Below are 18,994 nucleotides of genomic sequence, written 5' to 3'. Positions count from 1 at the left end.
CAGGCGCAACTCATTGCCATGCACAGTTATGACTACTGAATAAAGGTCGTGTAATCAAATAGATGGTTGTCTAATGGGTGTTACCTTACTTAATACCCTTGGCAATTAAGCGCGTTTCACTTCAATTCTAAGGCAGAGTATGTTCTAGGTGGCGTCATATACGAGGTTAGCCAAGCAACGTTTTCTATTATGTTAATTCATCAATGCTAGGAGATACAATAGTGTAGAAAAAAACTAGTATTTAATTTTAAAACTCTTTTCATGAAGTCCTAACTTTAAACAGTATGAAGACTAGGTTATACATTTTCGAATGGAATACATGACTTTAACCAAAAGTGGAATAGTTAAACTTTACACTCTCGTTGAAACAACTTGTTTGTCATGGATAATAACTTTAAAACTTATTGATTGAGTAAGCTGCGCTTTCCTGAAGACAATGATCCTGTTTAATTGCATGGATGGTCAATGTCATTACACTATGCTTTGAACAATGGCTGACCATTAGGTTTTTCAGGCAGGTATAATTACTATAAAAAAAGGAACGTCTTAAGAAAACTTTATTTCTTTTATTGTTCTAAGATATCTGGAGTAGGTTTAATGCTATTTTCAGAAATGTTGTTAATCTAAAACAGAAAAAAGTGATATTTTTCAAAGCTCAGATGTTGGAATTACTGTTCTTTTCATTAAAGATTTGAATTTTACCTACATTTAATCATACTTCGTATATTATATTTAACTGACCTGTACTATTTGATTTTAAATATTTTTGTCTCTGTGTAAAGCATATGAAGTCTATTTTCAAAAGAGTACATTTTTAATTAAAAGGAGTGAATAATTTTACCTAACCAATACACTAAGAATGGTAGGTATTTAAACAAGAATAAGTTTATAGTATAGAATCATACTCCAGAAAAGTGCCTCATTTTGAATTGACCCTTTTTCTAGCAGACGGAAACAGTCAAATTTGGATATAATTAATATTTACATTTTTCATTTTACTATTTGTAGAAAGTTGTTGATAATATCATAATACAATTCTAATTCAGTGGATAATAATCAGTTTTGAAGCCATACTGGAAAATAAATTCAAAACTAACATAGATAACTGTTAGGATAGCCCAAACGTTAAAGTTCTTCTGAATCTTATAATCCTTTATAACTAAGGCTTAGGAAACCTAACTTCTCTTCTAGCCTAGATGTTTTTGTAAGCTTCAGCCTAATCCTAAAGTTATTTAATCAAAGTGTCTAATGTATTTTTTTTCTTTTAAAGCTGCCACAAATGGACCCGACGACTTCCTTGCAATGAAAATCTTAAAGTTGCCAATAACTTATGTTGAATGATTTTTTTCAACAAATCGATCTAAAGAGTAGCAACTCTATCAAACATTAAGTCTACTTTGATAAATGATAAAATTCCACATAATAGATAAATTTTCATAAAACTTTCATTATACTTATTATAAATTCTTATATGACCGTCATTTTATTAATTATTTTTATAATGGCTGTCTGTAATAATTTTAGTCAGTAATTTTCCTTTATATCATTTACAACAAAAAATCTATTGTTATTTTAACAAAAAGAGAATTATTTTAATTAAAATCTTTTACGTTTACGTTATTTAAAAAGAACGCACTAATAAAGCAATCCATAATATTTAATTATCCAGAAAAATGACAGATTTTATGCCCTAACTAGATAAAGGAGAATAACCTGTAAATTGCAATAATACCAAATTTTTTTTTGATCCCGTTATCTTATTTGTTGGCTCAAAAACTTTGGTTACTTTAATTGATTTTGATTTCCGAATGTTAATCTACAGACGGATTATTATCAAGGGTGATATAATCAATTTATCAACCATCGTCCCGTTCCCGTGCATCTTGGGTTAACAAAACTGGTTTTAATCTTATAACTGTATTTTTTCTATCCGCAGAAAGCTGTTTATAATTCGTTGCAATAGATAACTATTTCCATAGAAAATGAAAAGAGAAACCGTGGCCCAAACAGTTGAAGATTTTGGAAATGCAACCACCATCCATGGACTTGCGTATGTGTTCCCGAGAAGCCAATATTTGTGTGATAGGTAGGTTATAGAGCAGATAGATATCTTTAAAATATAACAAGGACAAAAATTTCATAAGACGTAAAGAATTAGAAATTAAAGATAGTTTTTTTTGTGGTAAAGAAAGGAAATTCAATCATACTTTTCTGGGCGTTTTTACAATAATTATTTTTTTATCAAATGAATCAAATAAACCCGCGGCATTAGCGTAAATCATAGCATGCCTCCTTGCTGTCAGGGAGGTGTCGGGTTCGAGTCTGTTCACACTGTGTCATACTGGAGACTTTAAAATTGAACATACCACTATAATATCTAGTACGTGACACTATAAGGGGATTAAGGGGATACCTTAGCCAATAAACAGGTACAACTTTTTACCACGCACAGATAGGACTTGACAAAGGTCGTGCAATCAAAGGGTTGGTTGTCTGCTAGATGTTACCTAACCTAATATCCCATAGTAGGCGTTAGAGTATTACATTCCATTGCAAATGGATAACACTCTGACTTATCTAGTTAATCATTTGAAAACGAAGGAAACCCCCAACTAGGTTGAATTGATATACAATATAATTTATTTCTTATTTCAGAATTCTTTGGACTCTTGTAGTTATACTATTTGGAGGTAAAACATATATAAATTAGGATTTTAGAAATATGATTTAAGTTAATCAAAACCAGTATAATTATGTGCATAACAAGCAGAAGCATCAAAAATTACTCTTTGAGTGATTAAGAAGGAAAGGGGTTGTATAAATATATATGTGAGCCTGTGAGAACTGGACACAGAACAAATATATAAGAGGGGGGCAGGGTTTTAACTTAAATATATCATTCAAGTTATTTTAGTGTTATTGGGCATTGTGGGGGTAAAAATATTTTACTTTTCTTATCTTAGCTGGTTTTGAACCAGTCTAATTTTTAATTATTTCTTATTTATGTACTTGCGGTTATTCGCCCTTTTGTAGGCACTAAAAGGAAGGGGAAAGGGGGTGGGCGACACTACAATTATAATATTATTCTTATACAGAAATTTTTAAGGGAGATCAGTTTATTTCTAGGACCGATAAATCACAACCTGAATATTTATAAACCTGTAAAGTATAAATTGGTTAACGAGATTCAATAGTACACAGAGACAGACAGACAAACTGTCACTTTTATACAGACTAACAGACATATCCTAGTAATGAAAAGTTGAGCTATTAAAATTATTATTTAAATAAAACCATTCAATGTAAAAAATAGTTTATACTCTTTACAATTCTTTCCTTATAAAATCTGATTAATTAGTTTCTTTTCTATCTATTTCTTTTAATGCATTTCTTATACTAATCAACTTATTTTTGTTACCAAGATAAAAAAAAAAGATAAGAATAGATAGATATGGATATATAAGTACATTTGAGAACTAGATAGATTGGTTGAATGATTGATAGATAGATAAATTGAATGATTGATTGATAGATAGATAAATTGAATGATTTGTTGATAGATAGATAAGAATGTTAGATAGATAGGAAGATTTTAGGTACAAATATTGCTTGGCTGAAGGATAGGCACTTAAAATAATATTTTCTCTAGTTATTTCTGTGTTGTTATCTGTTGGAGCCTACAATGACTGGAAGAACAATCCTGTTCTTACAAGGTATAACTACTATATCGATAGAATTCTTCTACAGATTGACCCACAAAAAAGTATTTTTTTAGCATCTGCAGCCCATATTTCTCAATGAATTATCAAAAAATCCTTGTTTTCTATTGATTTCCACATAAGTAGATAAAAAAATATTTTTTTTACATCAATTAACAGCTGAGATTTTTACAGCTAAAGTTTTGAAAAAGTGGCTTTTCAAGAAAGATGCTTTTTTTAAAGTGAAATGACGTGTTTTCTTCACAACTTTAATACTTTTTAAAACTTATATAAAGATGTTTCCAAAAAAAAATATTTCATGATGAAAGCACTTTTTCACTTGTTCTAAAAAGCATTTTTAGAATATTGTATGTTGCAAAAACACCCTTACACAAAGAAATCCTATAAAATATAGTAGCAGATTAAAAGTTTACATAAACAGAAATCAAACACTTTTTATTAAAATAAGTTGAAAATCCAAAAAGTTACAGCTACAAACTTTTATTTAATATTTAACAATTTTAATTATTTTTATGTGTCTAAGTGATTTATGGGAGTGGGCGTGAATTTATTGGGTCAAGGTTGCGCTAATCCTATCGGTCACAAGCACAAATTAGGGAGGGGTTCGTTCAAGGTCATATTAAGAAGTAGGGGATATTATAAGGTTTGTGGGTAAAGAAAAATGCATCCAATAAAATTTTAAAAAGTAATTTTTTATATGTAAAACTAAAATTTTTAAATGAATAAAAATACATCTTTTGTAAACTTGCTCTTCTTTCTAATGTGTTTTTAATTGGTTGAAAAAATGTATTATACTAATAAAAAAACTAAGAAACATTTAGCAATTTGGCTTTAAAAATCTCTGTTGTTAATGATGTAAAAAATATCTTTATATCCAATGATGCGGAAATTAAATTGATTCATAATACTAATAGTATTTTGAAATTTCATCCTTTGTTTTTTAAAAGTTTGGTTCAATAGTCAAAAAGTTTAAATCATCTTTTTAAAGAACGACTAAAAAGTATCACTAATCCATAATAAAAATTATCTTTAGTATAAAGAGTACGACCTATGGCATTGAAAACATTGATTTTCCTGCAGGTTGGAATACAATCATACATATCCTTAAATAAAAGTAACAGGATGTCTTGCTGTATGCATTTGCTGAAGGATTTCGCTAACCACTGATTCGATATGGTTCTCCTTTACATTGTAACTTCTTATAGATCCAGGTAAGGTTAATTACCACCACCCCCACCCCCTCCAATAGATATCGACCTAGATTTTCTTTTTAAAACTAAAATTGAAACTGTAACATAAATCTATTAATTTTCTATATTTTATACTAATGAAATGATTTCATAACTAAATAACATTTTTTCCCAACATTTGAGATGCCAAAGTTAATTCTTAGAGAACAGTTACTAGATTGTTCATCAATTTTGTTTTAAGTAACAATATGCTCCTCTGGCCTAAGAACTGATGTCATTCACAAGAAATTAGAACAAAATTTCAATGCATGGAAAACTAAGAATAATGCTTCTTTTACAGATCAAGGTAAAAAAAACTTTATATATCTCATTGACTTAAAAAGTATTTAACCAACCAAGTTATTAATCAAATCTGTACACCATCAAACCTCCTAAAGGAACAAACCTAATAAAGGTCAAAGATACTTAAGGACAAAGCACTAAGGGACAAAGGTACTAAGGGATATCAAGTAAAACGTACTAGGATTTTTTTTAGAAATTATGAAATAATAAAAATCTTCCAAAATTTTAGGACTAAATCCACTAATAGTAAAACAATTTAAAAGTCAAATCTAATATGGCGATAACACACATGGACCTAATTCAAAACTGAATTTTATTTCTTGAATAACTTTGTACACAGATTAAAATTTTAAAATCCACCAAATTAAACCAATAATCAAATTTCCAATTAGACCTAAATCAATAGGTATAGATAATTTTTTTGTGTATATCCGACTACAATATCGGTTAATATTTCTATCAAAATAGAAAGGAAAAATGATACAATGCTAATGGAGAAATATAACAAGGCTGAGTTTGGTATTGAACCAAACACAATAAGGTAAAATATGCCCTTTTGAGAATTTGTTATTTATATAACAATCTAAAATCAATTTTCTATCAAATTAAACAACAAGACCATGATTTTATTTCTGTAGAATAGATTTACTTGCTAACAACAATAATTATCTGTTCAGCATCCTCAGTTTAATTAAAGCCTATTTGTCACCCAACATAGCAGAGACTACTAAGGATCTTGTAAGAACAAATGTGTTGGCATGTGAAAAACAAAAACCTCAACCAACACCGAGGGATGTATTTATTTATATAAATCATTAAAACTCTCATATGTATATCACATTTCTTTTGTGTAAAAGCAAAACGGCCATACTAGTTGTTTCTTTTCAAATAAACCCAACCTAACATTTCATGTAGTATTCTCAAGTTTTCACTTTTAATCTCAATATGAACAGATTATTCAATGTTTCAAATTTTTCTTAAATACTTGTTAACAGTACAACTACCACAGCTGGTGATACTACTACCACTACTGAAGCAACTGCAACCACGTCAGAGTAAGTATCCAATTAATTCTATGATCAATTATTTTGAATGTCTCAATTGGATTTACAAAGAATCTTTAATATAGAGATTGGAAGATTTGTAAAATTATATTTGTTCTTTGACATTGACTTTATTTTAGTTGCAGAGTAAATGGTGGAGAACTAATCACATATATGGAACATGATTGTAATCCTTTTAATTTACTTCTAATATTAAATAATTAGAATAAACCAAAATACTTTAGAAAAACAAAACATTAAATCACAATAATTTTAGATGAATGTAATGCCTATTGTGACACTAAGACAGCCTGCAAAAGTGCAATTTTTGAAAGCAATGGTAAATGTTGGCATTTTGCAGATGTGACTGAAGTTAACAGGTTGAAAGGTAAGGGACATAATTGTAAAATGTTTAACCAAAAAATCTGCTGCTGTTTATGTTAACTAGTCAACTGCAACTTGTAGTTGGGTAGACCAACACAGATTTATATTTTGAAAATTTGACAAACAAATTATCATAAAATCATTATTCCCTGAAATAAAACATCAATTGAAATTTTGCATTATAAAATAAGGATTGAGGTCAATCAATCCTACTTCAATTAAATCATACTTACCATACACTTGTCTTACAAGAATTTAATTTAGTATCTACTTGTGATGAGTCAAAATTATCTCTTTGGCAAAACACAAGAACAACCCCATATTCAACTGATAATTTGCATTTTGATGAGGTAACATATAATTTATAAGAGAATAGATAAATTTCTTTATGTTTTTATAAGGTTTAACTTTAATCGTTACCAAATGAATTTGTCTACCCTACCGTTGAAAAAAAAATAGTACAAGTTAATATATTTTTATTTTATTTTCAGTTTAGGCATTTAAATTGCTACACAGACAACGGGGCAGAAGTAAAGGTATTTTACTTATTACATAGTTGTGATTATGAAAATTTAATAAATACATTTTTTTGTTTAGCCACCTCTTGATAAAATTTATAAAATGAAAGTTGAAATAGACGACTTTAAAGCTGTTTGTACTCTTGTGTGCAGCTTTGATTCGGTAAGAAATTTTATTGACAACAATTCTGATTATTTTGATGACAAGAATTTTAAAGAATCTTTTAAATTGATTATTCAAGGAATGCAAAGGAGTAAGAACACCAGCAGCTTGGATGAGTACTGGTAAACCAATGACATGTTGGAAATTGCTTAGTATTGATAAAAATCAATGTGTAACAAACACAAATTTTGTCACTTTTATCAAGCAAGGTATTGATACTATTAAGCAGTTTTAAATATGATTTTATTTATATTTATTGTATTCATTCGAATCCGGTGGATAAGAACAGGTTCTCATCCATACGAAAAAACTATGTCTAGCATCGTATAATATCCAGCTTTCTACAAATATAAAAATGTACAATCATAAGATTAAAACCAGTTTTTTTAGCCGGTGTCTTCAGCACCTTGGGGCTTAAATAACTGGTTTTAATCTTATAATTGTACATTCTATATCTGCAAAAAAGCTGTTTATAATACGATGCAAAAAATAACTATTATAAATTTATCATTTTGGAGCAAAGAACATTTTTATATTTTCAGAAATTATGAAACACTATATTTTAGATTCATACCCATCATCTTATAGCTCTCGAAGCACAATACAAAGCTTTGAGGCCAATGTGCCTATTGTGCCTCCAATGTCAATACCAGCATCATCAGGAGCTTCAAGTATATCCTTTCCTATTTTAATGTTTTGATCTTTAATCATACAAGTTTTGAAAATTAAATATCACTATGATGACTTTAATTTAGCACCAGTAACTCCTTCACCAATGGTATCTGCTTTAGAAGATCCATGTATAAAAGTTACAACATCATCAACTCCAAATAAAAATCAAACAACTGAGGTATTCAAAATTACATTATACAATATACATAACACTTATATCTACAGATTATGATTTGGATTTCAGGATGATAAGAGACCTACTCTTGATCTTTTTGTGAATCCTACTCGAAAGGCAGAGTTGGTGAGATATCAAACAGCAATGGCTAAGCCTATAAAAGATTACATTCAATCAATGTCTAAAGAAATTTTTAGTAAGGTAAATATTCAGGGAAATTTGTAAATAAAAAAAAATTTCTATAATTTGGTACTTTGACCAATTATAAATCAATTCATTTACATATCAGGCTTATAAGCTGATGAAGTTATCATCCCAATCTTGTTTTGACATGCCTCAGTATAAAACAGTAAGTTTGCTGAAATCCTGTCAGTTATATAGTTCAGAAATAGACTGTAAGAAGTTGTTCAAACCTGTAATCACAGATTATGGCATTTGTTGTGGAGCAAACACAAGGTTACTTATGTTACTTACTTTCTATCAAAAAGTTATTTAATTTTTAATTAATTAAAACATTAGATTAGTTATGTTTGATATTTTTCTAATTTCTTCTATATTATGTATTTTTTTTATTATAAACACAATTCTTCAAAAAATATTGTTTATTTAAGGGATATACTTGCTCTTGAAGAGGAAGTTAAGATGAATGCCACTAAAATTACACCAAGTGCTGGCAAAATTCATGGTCTTAGAGTTATTCTTGATCAGGTCTATTGGTTTATAATAAATCTCACAAGGAATAAGGAAAAGGATATATATGAATATAAATTCAATATATTTTGAGAAGAGATTTTGTTCAATTATTAAATACCTTGCAGGCACATGGTAATATGGAGTTTGGAACTGTGTTTGATGATGTAAATAGTTTTAGTGTGTATGTGGGACCTCCCACTGATTTTCCAATGATGAAACTAAGGTTTAAATTTAATTGCATTAAAATCTATTTCCATATTTCTTATAAACATATATTATTTACTTTTACTAATTTAGTTATAAAATATACTTTGGTTTCATCAAATTCAATGTTTATAAAGCCCTTAAGAAGTGTTTTGTTTGATATTGTATTCTTGTGTATTTAAAAACAAATATAATGTAATATCTTCAGTAACAAGAATTGTCTAAGTTGGGAAGTTGTCCTCAATTATTTTTAACATAAATATTAAATTGTCCCACCCTGGAAATATTTTTCTGTTATGCAAAAATTGTGACCATACAAGCACTGCAAAGTTTTTAAAATCTACAAAAAGACCTGTTTTTAAAGCTTTTGTGTGATCTCAATTTTAAAGATTTTTACAAAATGTCAATTCTAGTGTGTCGATGTAAACCTGAAATTAATCAAAAAAAATGGGGGCAGTCTCAATTATAACATTTGAAGGTTTAGCAAGTAATCTTCAAAATTGCATACATTTATAATAGAGTTAGGCCGGATTCCAGATATCCGGCTGATTTATGCCAGATATCCAGTATCCTGCCAGATATCTGGTAATTTGCCAGATACTGGACATCAGCAGTGCTTGTGTGGTCACAATTTGTGCATTACAGAAAAAGTATTTTTCATGGGTCATTTTTTTTGCATGAATCAACCATATTTTGGCTGATGGCTGACATTTTCCAGGGTAGGATGATTTAATAGATCTAGTTGACCTGTGATTATTTAGAAAGCAAAGTTTGGCTCCTGGACAAGAGCATGATCTTAAAGTTTCTGCAATTCAAATAAACTCTGATGATGGAATTAAAGGTGTTGAACCTATCAAGAGAAATTGTTTTTTCCCAGGGGAAAAGAAATTGGACATGTTTAAGGTAACTTAATTTCTAAAAATATTGGAATATGAAATGTTAATGTAATATGATAAATCATTAATAGGAATATTCATATGGAAATTGTATGATGGAGTGTGGCATTAATAATGCCTTTAACAAATGCCAATGTGTGCCTTGGTTTTTACCTAAAAGTAAGTGACCCATTTAGATTAGTCAAGATTACCTATAGGTTTTAAAGGAAGTACGTTCTGACGACTATTTGTATAGAAGCTGGAGGTTTCAAATTTAGGGCATTGGGTCAAATTGTGGCAGTCTTTCAGTGGTTAAAGCAATGAAGTGAAGTATTTCCTGCAGAATTCATTTAAAAATTAAAGATTGTAAATTTTATAACTAAAATTATAGATGATGATTGGAAAATTTGTGATCCTTGGGAGGCTGCAAAGTTTTTGAGAAACATCAACTCTGTAAAAAGCTGTAAATGTTTGCCAGCATGTTCTACTACTGTTTATTCTACCTCTCATACTGCAGCTGATTTCAGGTAGTATTATTAATGACAAAGCTTCTTTACAACTTTAATGTCAATCATAATGAATTGTAACGTAAGTATTAGATTGTTAGAAAGTTAGAAATAGGTAAATAAAAATTAGCAGTAGTGAAAAATATAGTTTTCAAACTCATAATGAAAATTGACATTTTTGATTGGTATTTAGTACAAAATAAATGCTGTACTACCAGGGTTGGCAGACAAAAAACCCACCCCAAAACCCATCCGGGTTTTTTGCCCTTTAACCCACCTAAAAAACCCATGGGGTTTTGGGGGTTTTATTAAAAAAAAAGTAAAATTGTTTCAAAAATAAGTTTATTTTTCATTGTTTATATAAAAAAATATGTTTTTCATTGACCCCTGTATTTAACAAAGGAATAGACTGCTGCTATTACTACTTGTGCCTGATTTTGTCATTGTCCAGGGATAAGGGATGGGAAACCTGACCGAAAATTAGGTCTCAGCCTCCTTTTAAAAGTGATGGGGCAACTTTTCTTTTTTGCCTATAAAATCAACTCATTTCCCCCAGTTCCTCATTGGCTGTAGGCCAATATCCAATAGCCTGAAACTTGCTTTTAGCATTAACCAATTAATTAATAACAAACGCGTCCCCCAGTTCATTATTGGCTAAATTAATTCAACCAAACATAAATTTCTGCTATTAGAAAGACAACAATGGAAACTTTCTGCTATTAGAATGACAACAATATATATGACGTTCAATCACATCAACTTATTATTAAATTTACACATTAATAAATGTCCATATAGCAAAACATAAATTGAGAGATCGTTTTTTGAAGACTGAGTAGGATTCAACATTTTATACTTTAGAACAATGTGAAAAACTCATGTCTTTAGACAATTTAAAAGTTACATTTCATGTGGAATTGATAACCCATCTAAATGATCACAAATACAAAACTAGTTCAATATGTAAATAAAAGTGTACTGTGTTTTGTTAAAAAAAAAATTTCATTAATTTTGGTAAAAATTATTGCACACTTAATTGAACTTTTCTGTTAATATTTAACGTAAAATAAATTTTTTTTTTAAATTCTTAATTTATATGTTTGCTATGGAACAATTAGTTGATAGAATGTTACCCATGTACTTATTCAATTCTACTTAATTTATTTATTAAAGCTGGGGAGCTAAAGCGGTGTTTATTTCTATATACAAATTTTGGGGTGAAGTAGATCCCCCTTAAAATGTTTGAAAATAAATCAGATTTAACCATCTCAAAAAAAACTTTTTTTTAAATGGGGGGGTGGGGTTGGCGAAGTAATAACGGGATTCTACTTAAAGCCACTAACATATTGGTTCTTTGAAAAGTTTTTATTATATTTTATGATAGGTGAAATCAACTACCTGAATTCTATTCTATACTTTTTTTCTTTGCATTCATATAATAGCTATTTCATCATTGTTCATAGTTTTCAAATCTAACTACTGCGTCATCCCGAAACTAGTTTTTTAGGCCTAGTTGGAAAATAGGCCTGGAATAATATTTTCTTACGTTTCCCATCCCTTATCCCTGTCATTGTCATGGGCTAAGGAAGAGATATACCAGCAAGAAAACAATTTTAGGATCTTTAGATTTTTTCTGTTTTTCCTGTATTTAGCAGCCAACTTTTCATCTTTCTTATGTCCTAGCCTGTTTCTAAATATTAAAAGAATGGACCTAATTGGTTTCATGGCACAGTGGTTTCTTTGCACTTTTATAGTAACTAATAATAGGTTATTTTAGGTTAGGTTAGTTAAGGGGTAATGATTGCCCCGCAGGGGTAGAAATAAGAGAAAGGCTACTGTGAAAATACTATGAAACTCGCTGCGCCATCGAAAGAATCGTCTATTATATATTATATATAATATATTATTCAAGCTTTTACAGTATAAAAACTATAAAAACCCAAAATACCCCAAAAACCCCAAGAAACCCCTAAAACCCGGGTAAAACCCCTATTTTCCACGACCCCGAGGTATTTTTTTAAAAACCTGGGTTTTGCACAGCCCTGTGTACTACTAGATATAAAGAGCTATAGCAGAAACAGATAATCAGAAAAAAAACCTTCAAATTCTAGAAACATTTTTTCACATCTCCTAAAACTGTTCAGAGGATGTGACTCAAGAAATATGAATATGAGTCCATTGTGTAAAACTGGAACTAGGTTTGCTGGGTGGCTTCACTCTGCACAAGTAATCTTATTTCTAAACAATTTTATTCGTTGTTAAAACTTGTAAAATATTCTTAAATTGATAACATGTAATCATGCAAAGATTTGCATTTACACTAGTTATTCTGGATTTAAAATATTTATTTAAAACCAAACTTCTACTGCTTAGATGACTTACAAGTTAGCAAATGTCAGTTTGCCAGGAACTCTGATTGATATGTATAACAACAGTACATCTTCTCAATTGAGACCAAGGTAGAGATATCGTTTGTAAAATAATACATTTGTAAAATCTTAATCTTTTTTTATAGATACGCTAGGAATGAAATGATCAAGAATGAAATATTTACTAACATAGTACAGGTCAGAAAAATAAATAAATGTTTAACATACTAGATGTAAAAAATATTAGATTTGGCCAAAAAGAAAACTAAGCAATAATCAATTGTGAATCTATACTTTATTTTTTTTTTTAGAATAAAGATACTATGCTGTATGATGCATTCAAAGAGGATATTGCTATTCTCAACATCTACTTTTCTGAACCAACAATTATCCGTAAGTATTAAACAATTTATAAAAGAAAATACATTATAACAAAAAATATGGCTTGAATTTAATTTTAAAAACTTAAACTTTTATGTCAATTTACAATGTTCAAACATGAACCACTAATGTGTTTTCAGCTACATTTTGGAAGCAATGAATTATTTAGTTTGTACCTAATCTCTCTAGAATATGAAAGAACTGCCAGATACACAATATTTGACTTTATCTCTGCTCTTGGGGGGTTCTTCTCCTTGTTCCTTGGATTCAGTTTGATTAGTTTCTTAGAGATTCTCTACTGGTTTGTTGTTAGATTATCCAGGTGATTACTTAATACATGTTTTAACCAAAAATCAATATCTTATCATATCTATCCAGTCATTTTTAAAATTATTAATGATCAATTTAATAATTTATTAATTCGTATTAATTGTATGAACCACTGATATTTCTGTTGATTGATTGCCGATTGCAACATTGATTATTCCACTGAATTTGCTGAAATATTTATTTTTATTTCATATATTGATTCATTGATTCATTTATTAATCAATTATTAATATCAAATATCAATTGATAACTCTGATATTTTTGCTTTCTATATAATTATTTCTTTCAGGGCAATGGTAAAAACTCGACCAAAGACAGCAGAATCTGAATGTACTTGGGCAGAACCTTGTGCTCCTCCTGATGTATCGCAATAAAAAAACCTTAATGACAGATAACTATGTGGTTATAATAATGATAACAGAAATAAAAGAAATTAACAAAAACATTAATAAAATATTTCCAAGTTATTATCTATAATACAAAGAAGAATGAGGTATGTCCGTCTGTCCCTTAAGACTGAACCGATCGGATTCTACTTTTCAGAGAATATACCTACTGGTCCTGTGGTGGTTATGGCTATTTTCTTGGGGGGTAGGACACCTCCAAATACCCCAAAAACAAAAAAATCTCACCCCCCAATTTTCTTTTTGCAAATTTTGCGAATTCGCTATTTATTTGCAAAAATTTGCAATCCATTCGTATTTTTTTCTGCTAAGTAGGTAATAAAAGATGTAATTATACCTGTTGGGGAAAAGCCCCAAGAAATTAGGGGTGAAGCCGCTTGTTGATTATACAATAACATCTAATATAATCTATGATTTAAAGCATTTAGGTTTTCATTTAAATTTATCTGATCATAGGCTCCAGGAGCTTTACTTATATTCTGATTAAGTATTTGATTTTATGAGAAAAGCAAAAACAGAAAATGGCTATTTTTATCAACTATGAAAGAGAATTTTTTATTATTTATTATATATTTGAAATAATTATATTTTAAAAATACATAGCATAGATATAAATATAACAGAAAATAAAAGAATATCCACAGGAACCAAATACATTGAAGGATAGAAAGTCAATGTACCATGATACACCATTCCTAACAAACTAAGAAAGGGAAGATCATGAAATATTTTTTTTTTATAAGTATATGAATATATGTTCATGTACAGGGTGTTTTTTTTAATAAGACAAAAATTTTACTTAATTTAACCCACTTGGTATTGACAGCAGTTAATGATCTATATCTTAATTTCTTCATTGGGTAGGGGAGTTTTGTATAATAAAGAAAAACTTAGAGATTTTCAACAAATTATGCCTTAAAAACCGGTTTTTCCAAAGTACCTATTTTTGGAAGATTTTTGGATCATGACAAATTTAAAGGGTATGCAAAAATGCATACATTTTTAAAATCTAAATTGCGCAGCTTGTGTTAATAGTAGAAAAATGTTATGCACACCGTTAGAATCGTCATAAACTCAGGTTTTTAGATATTAAAGAACTATTCCTGTGCTACGCATAGTTCAGGAGCTACGTGGTAAAATGTTCCAACTGACTTAAAACTTTTCAACCTTTCTGACATTTTTCAACGTAGCTTTTATACTACAAATAGCATAAGTATAAAACATATATTTCCAAAACTCCCCAACCCAATGAAGAAATTAAGATATAGATCATTAACTTCGGTCAATGGCAAGTGGGTTAAATTAAGTAATATTTTTGTCTTATTAAAAAAAACACCCTGTATAATGTATATTTATATAATGTTACATGAATTTAACTAAACCAAACTTTAATCAACTATGGAAGTACAGACTGACCATTTGTCATATAGTAGTAGCACTCCAAAAAATATACCTATGTGATGTCATACTAACAATAGATTGTGCTATTCCAATCAGTGCATAAACCTATGATAATATAATTTAGATCAACTTAACCGCTTTACCAATATGGTTCTCATTAACAGTGAAGCCTCTTGAATTCATGAAATTCATAGTTATTTTGGGGGAATATACTTCCACACTCACATAAAAAAAACTACCTATAAAAAAAAACTAAATAACTATATAAAGAAATACAGATTTTTTGTATGTCTATTAAGATCTTGCTGGCCACTGAACTGATTGAGTTTTCTATTTTATGTAAGCTTTATGTGCTTATATAATTTAATTCATATATTATGTTACCTTGGCAATATCTTCTGGGTCAAACAACTTACTCAAAACAGATCTTCCAAAGATAAAAAAAACGTGTAGGTGACATTAATTTTTATTTAGTATATTAATTGCCAAAATATAATAGCTAAAAATTTGAAAAATAAAAGGAATTAGAGAAAATCACCCAATTTAAACTTTGAGATGTACCCAAATACATAAAGTTTCACTGCTGTTTAAAAAATCTGCTATATAGGGGAATAATATGCTCACATGATGCTGGAAGTTGTAACAGAATTGAGTTGAATAGTGCTGGCCAGGTAGATAGGCCAGCTACCTCCCCAGCTGAGATCACTGACTGTCATCAACACATAGCTTAGGAAGGTCAACACACAACCAAGATGAATGATGTAGTGATCAGATACCTAAGATTTTTACCACTTCTAAAAGATATTCAATAGACTATAAAAGTTGGAAAGATTTTTAATCAATATAATAGATTTGAAATCTGCATAAAATTTTAAGGATTTTTTATAAAATTAGTTTTTTTTATATAATTCTTTATTTAAAGGCGCAAATACAAATTAAGTTAAATAATTTTGAGATCTGTGATTGGTGGATTGAAAACTATCTGCGCTCTGATTAGAGAAGCTTAAGTGACGTACATCATTCAACCAATTAGAGCGTAGAAAGTTTCCAATCCAGCTATCCTATTGGTCAAAATTTATTAACTTAAATCGTATTTGCGCCTTTAAATAAAGAATTATATAAAAAACGAATTTTATAAAAAATCTTTAAAATTTTATGCAGATTTCAAATCTATTATATTGATTAAAAATCTTTAAAACTTTTATAGTCTAATATTCAAACAAGCTCGTATGAATGGATTTATTATTACTTGGATCTTACACCAGATTATTGTGTACTCTAAACTAGTAGCTGGCTAAAATCCCTTTACCCCAGTTCTTCCCAGCCTATTGGATGATCAAACTGGCCAATTAGTGAGTTCAATGTTAGTATCCTAAATTAACAACAATTTTTCCACTGTTGTAATATCCAGGTAATTCTACATCCATTCTTGTATGTGTGTGTCCATCTATAGTTAGGCCATGGTGAGTTCAAAATTTACACTATAATGAAGGCTGTAAAATTTTAATAAGCTTAGCAAGAATGATTCCAATATAGCAATATTGAAATAATTAATCTGTTGTTCCTTTTAAATTTATTGTTATTATATATATTGCTAGTTTTTGTTGCTATGCTATTCATAGAAAATATTTCTGAGTTAATGAAAAGTCACCTTGAATACTTTTGATAGTAAAGGCAGTATGACCAATAATCCTTATATAATAACAATTATTTTTACTATATATTTTTTTTAACTTTATATCTTACCGATGAAGCAAATAATATATCTAAGAAAAACTTAACGTTTGCAAATAAAAAAGTTACAAACATTAATATTGGAATAGAGAATGAAGATGAATCAACAATACAGTTCGCTGCTATGATCATAACTGGCAGGAAAAGGGTTTGAAAGAACTTACTTATTAGTCTTGATACTCTCTGAACAGTCAAATAGTTGCTGAAATCCTCTCTCTCCCAACTAAACTAATTAAATAAAGTTTGCTTATTCAAAATAAATAAAAGCTTATTGATCAGAAGAAAATGAGTTAAGAGCTTAGATATAAATACTGCATCCCATAAATTGCAGATGATGCCCTTGGGTTCTCTAGATGATCACTTCATTTCGAAGGAGATTCTCACCCCAATTTAGTATTAGGTAATAGATATTGATATTAACATTAGGAAACAGACCAACTATCATAGAATACAATTTTTGTGTTTTAATTCAAATGAAAAGTTATATTATGCTTGTATTTGAAAACACATTTATAAAAACATAATCAAACTTAACAACTAAAAGTAAAGAAAGGAGAGTGCTAGACCAAGTTAGAAAAATTGGATCAATTAAAACAAAAGGAGATGTATTTCAGTATTATTTTTTAAGATATTAATATACATACAATCGTTTGAATTACCTTAATCCTAGTCATGAGATAATCATAATCTTGGGTCATGATGCAAACAATAAACACTTGAAATTGATAAAAAGCCAACAGTCCAAGAAGTCTTTTATTTCCTAGAAAAAGGTGGTTTGTATTTTTAAAAGCGAAGCTTTTCTATAATTAGGGTCGGTCCGTCCGTACGTCCGTCCGTCCGAGATAGATAGCTTTTATTCGTTAATTTAGGCATGTTAGAATTGTCCTATCGATTTCAAACTTTGCATGATGATTCCTGTAGTAGTTGGGTACGATTTAGAAAGCGTAGCAACTCTATAATCATTACCAGAATGTCCGTAAGTCCATTTTAAACATGTTGATTTTTCTACTTTTTTAACAGCAAATTTTCAAGTGTTTTAATTATCCGTTTAATCTCATTTTTGGTATATTGATTCCTGGGACAACAAAGAACAATATTATAAGCGAAGCAACTCTATAATCAAGTCCAAAAATGTAAGTATGTCCATAAACATTATCCTGTTTTTAAGCAGTTTTTCAACAAATTTACCTACAATTTTGATTCGACATTTATACATTTATGTTCCGATTTTTCAGTTCAGATACTATACAAGAGTTAATGTCCGTTTGTCCTACCGTTTCAGTGCTTCGCTTTTATGGATGTTGTCATCCTTGTTACTTTACAGTTCTAGCTTTTTTTTAAAGACAACAAATTCTTCACATTTTCAATGAAAAAATTTAAATAAATATTTGTTGTACCTTCTTTCTTTTTAAACAAAGTCGTAACAAAATCAAATATAATTCTTATCAATTGTTTCTCCTTTTCATCTTTAGTTTGGTGGATTTCATTTTCAAATGTTTCATTTGATTGAATGGTATTTAGTTTGATATGGTATTGGGATTGGTTTTGTGGTTGCTTAAGAGTAAGACTTTCTTTTAGAACAAATGTAGAGTATACAAAACCTATGCGAAATATTTACAAATTTGGATAATATATACATTTGGAAAGAATTCCTAATACATTATTTATATAATGGTTTGAGATTTGATTTTTTCTACAATTTTTTTAGATAAATTGCGAATTGTAAAAAATCAGCAACATTGCCATTTCTACGACAAGCAAAAGCACAGTCACTGTGCTTCTGACAAAATTACTGTCAAAATTACACCTTTTCCACTGCACTGTAATAAAGACAGTTTCATTATCATTTTCACACCCATGAAATTTAATTAGGCTGTCAAAAAATAAACTT

The 18,994-nt window shown here is 29.2% G+C and overlaps 3 protein-coding genes across 3 annotated transcripts; 2 read left to right on the top strand and 1 right to left on the bottom strand.

The window, feature by feature from the left end:
* Positions 1–1,982: 1,982 nt before the first annotated feature.
* LOC145324486 (uncharacterized) lies at positions 1,983–6,070 on the top strand. Its single transcript, XM_080167071.1, has 7 exons — positions 1,983–2,086; positions 2,656–2,690; positions 3,650–3,713; positions 4,753–4,799; positions 5,151–5,255; positions 5,720–5,792; positions 5,929–6,070. The coding sequence occupies exons 1-7, from the start codon at positions 1,983–1,985 to the stop codon at positions 6,068–6,070; spliced, it is 570 nt and encodes a 189-aa protein (XP_080023197.1).
* A 180-nt stretch (positions 6,071–6,250) lies between these two features.
* Positions 6,251–14,018, top strand: LOC145324485 (uncharacterized). Its single transcript, XM_080167070.1, has 22 exons — positions 6,251–6,306; positions 6,435–6,481; positions 6,572–6,682; positions 6,943–7,028; positions 7,170–7,214; positions 7,276–7,359; positions 7,439–7,568; positions 7,926–8,030; positions 8,115–8,209; positions 8,276–8,407; positions 8,496–8,662; positions 8,818–8,914; positions 9,025–9,122; positions 9,865–10,006; positions 10,071–10,158; positions 10,370–10,505; positions 12,629–12,710; positions 12,858–12,943; positions 13,000–13,051; positions 13,165–13,246; positions 13,424–13,556; positions 13,854–14,018. Exons 2-22 carry the CDS (start codon positions 6,469–6,471, stop codon positions 13,936–13,938), a joined length of 2,049 nt encoding a protein of 682 aa, XP_080023196.1. The 5' UTR covers positions 6,251–6,306; positions 6,435–6,468; the 3' UTR covers positions 13,939–14,018.
* Positions 14,019–14,515: 497 nt separating this feature from the next.
* On the bottom strand, positions 14,516–18,723 carry LOC145324250 (uncharacterized). Its single transcript, XM_080166870.1, has 8 exons — positions 18,501–18,723; positions 17,763–17,863; positions 17,268–17,331; positions 17,021–17,061; positions 15,994–16,145; positions 15,754–15,796; positions 15,422–15,474; positions 14,516–14,671 (listed from the first exon to the last, which is right to left on the bottom strand). The coding sequence occupies exons 2-8, from the start codon at positions 17,799–17,801 to the stop codon at positions 14,551–14,553; spliced, it is 513 nt and encodes a 170-aa protein (XP_080022996.1). The 5' UTR covers positions 17,802–17,863; positions 18,501–18,723; the 3' UTR covers positions 14,516–14,550.
* Between the last annotated feature and the right edge of the window lie 271 nt (positions 18,724–18,994).

The sequence above is a fragment of the Acartia tonsa genome, chromosome 7 (genome assembly GCF_053477335.1).
Source record: "Acartia tonsa isolate MP-2025a chromosome 7, ASM5347733v1, whole genome shotgun sequence".
Lineage (NCBI taxonomy): Eukaryota > Metazoa > Arthropoda > Copepoda > Calanoida > Acartiidae > Acartia > Acartia tonsa.
This window is presented reverse-complemented; position numbering and strand designations above follow the sequence as displayed.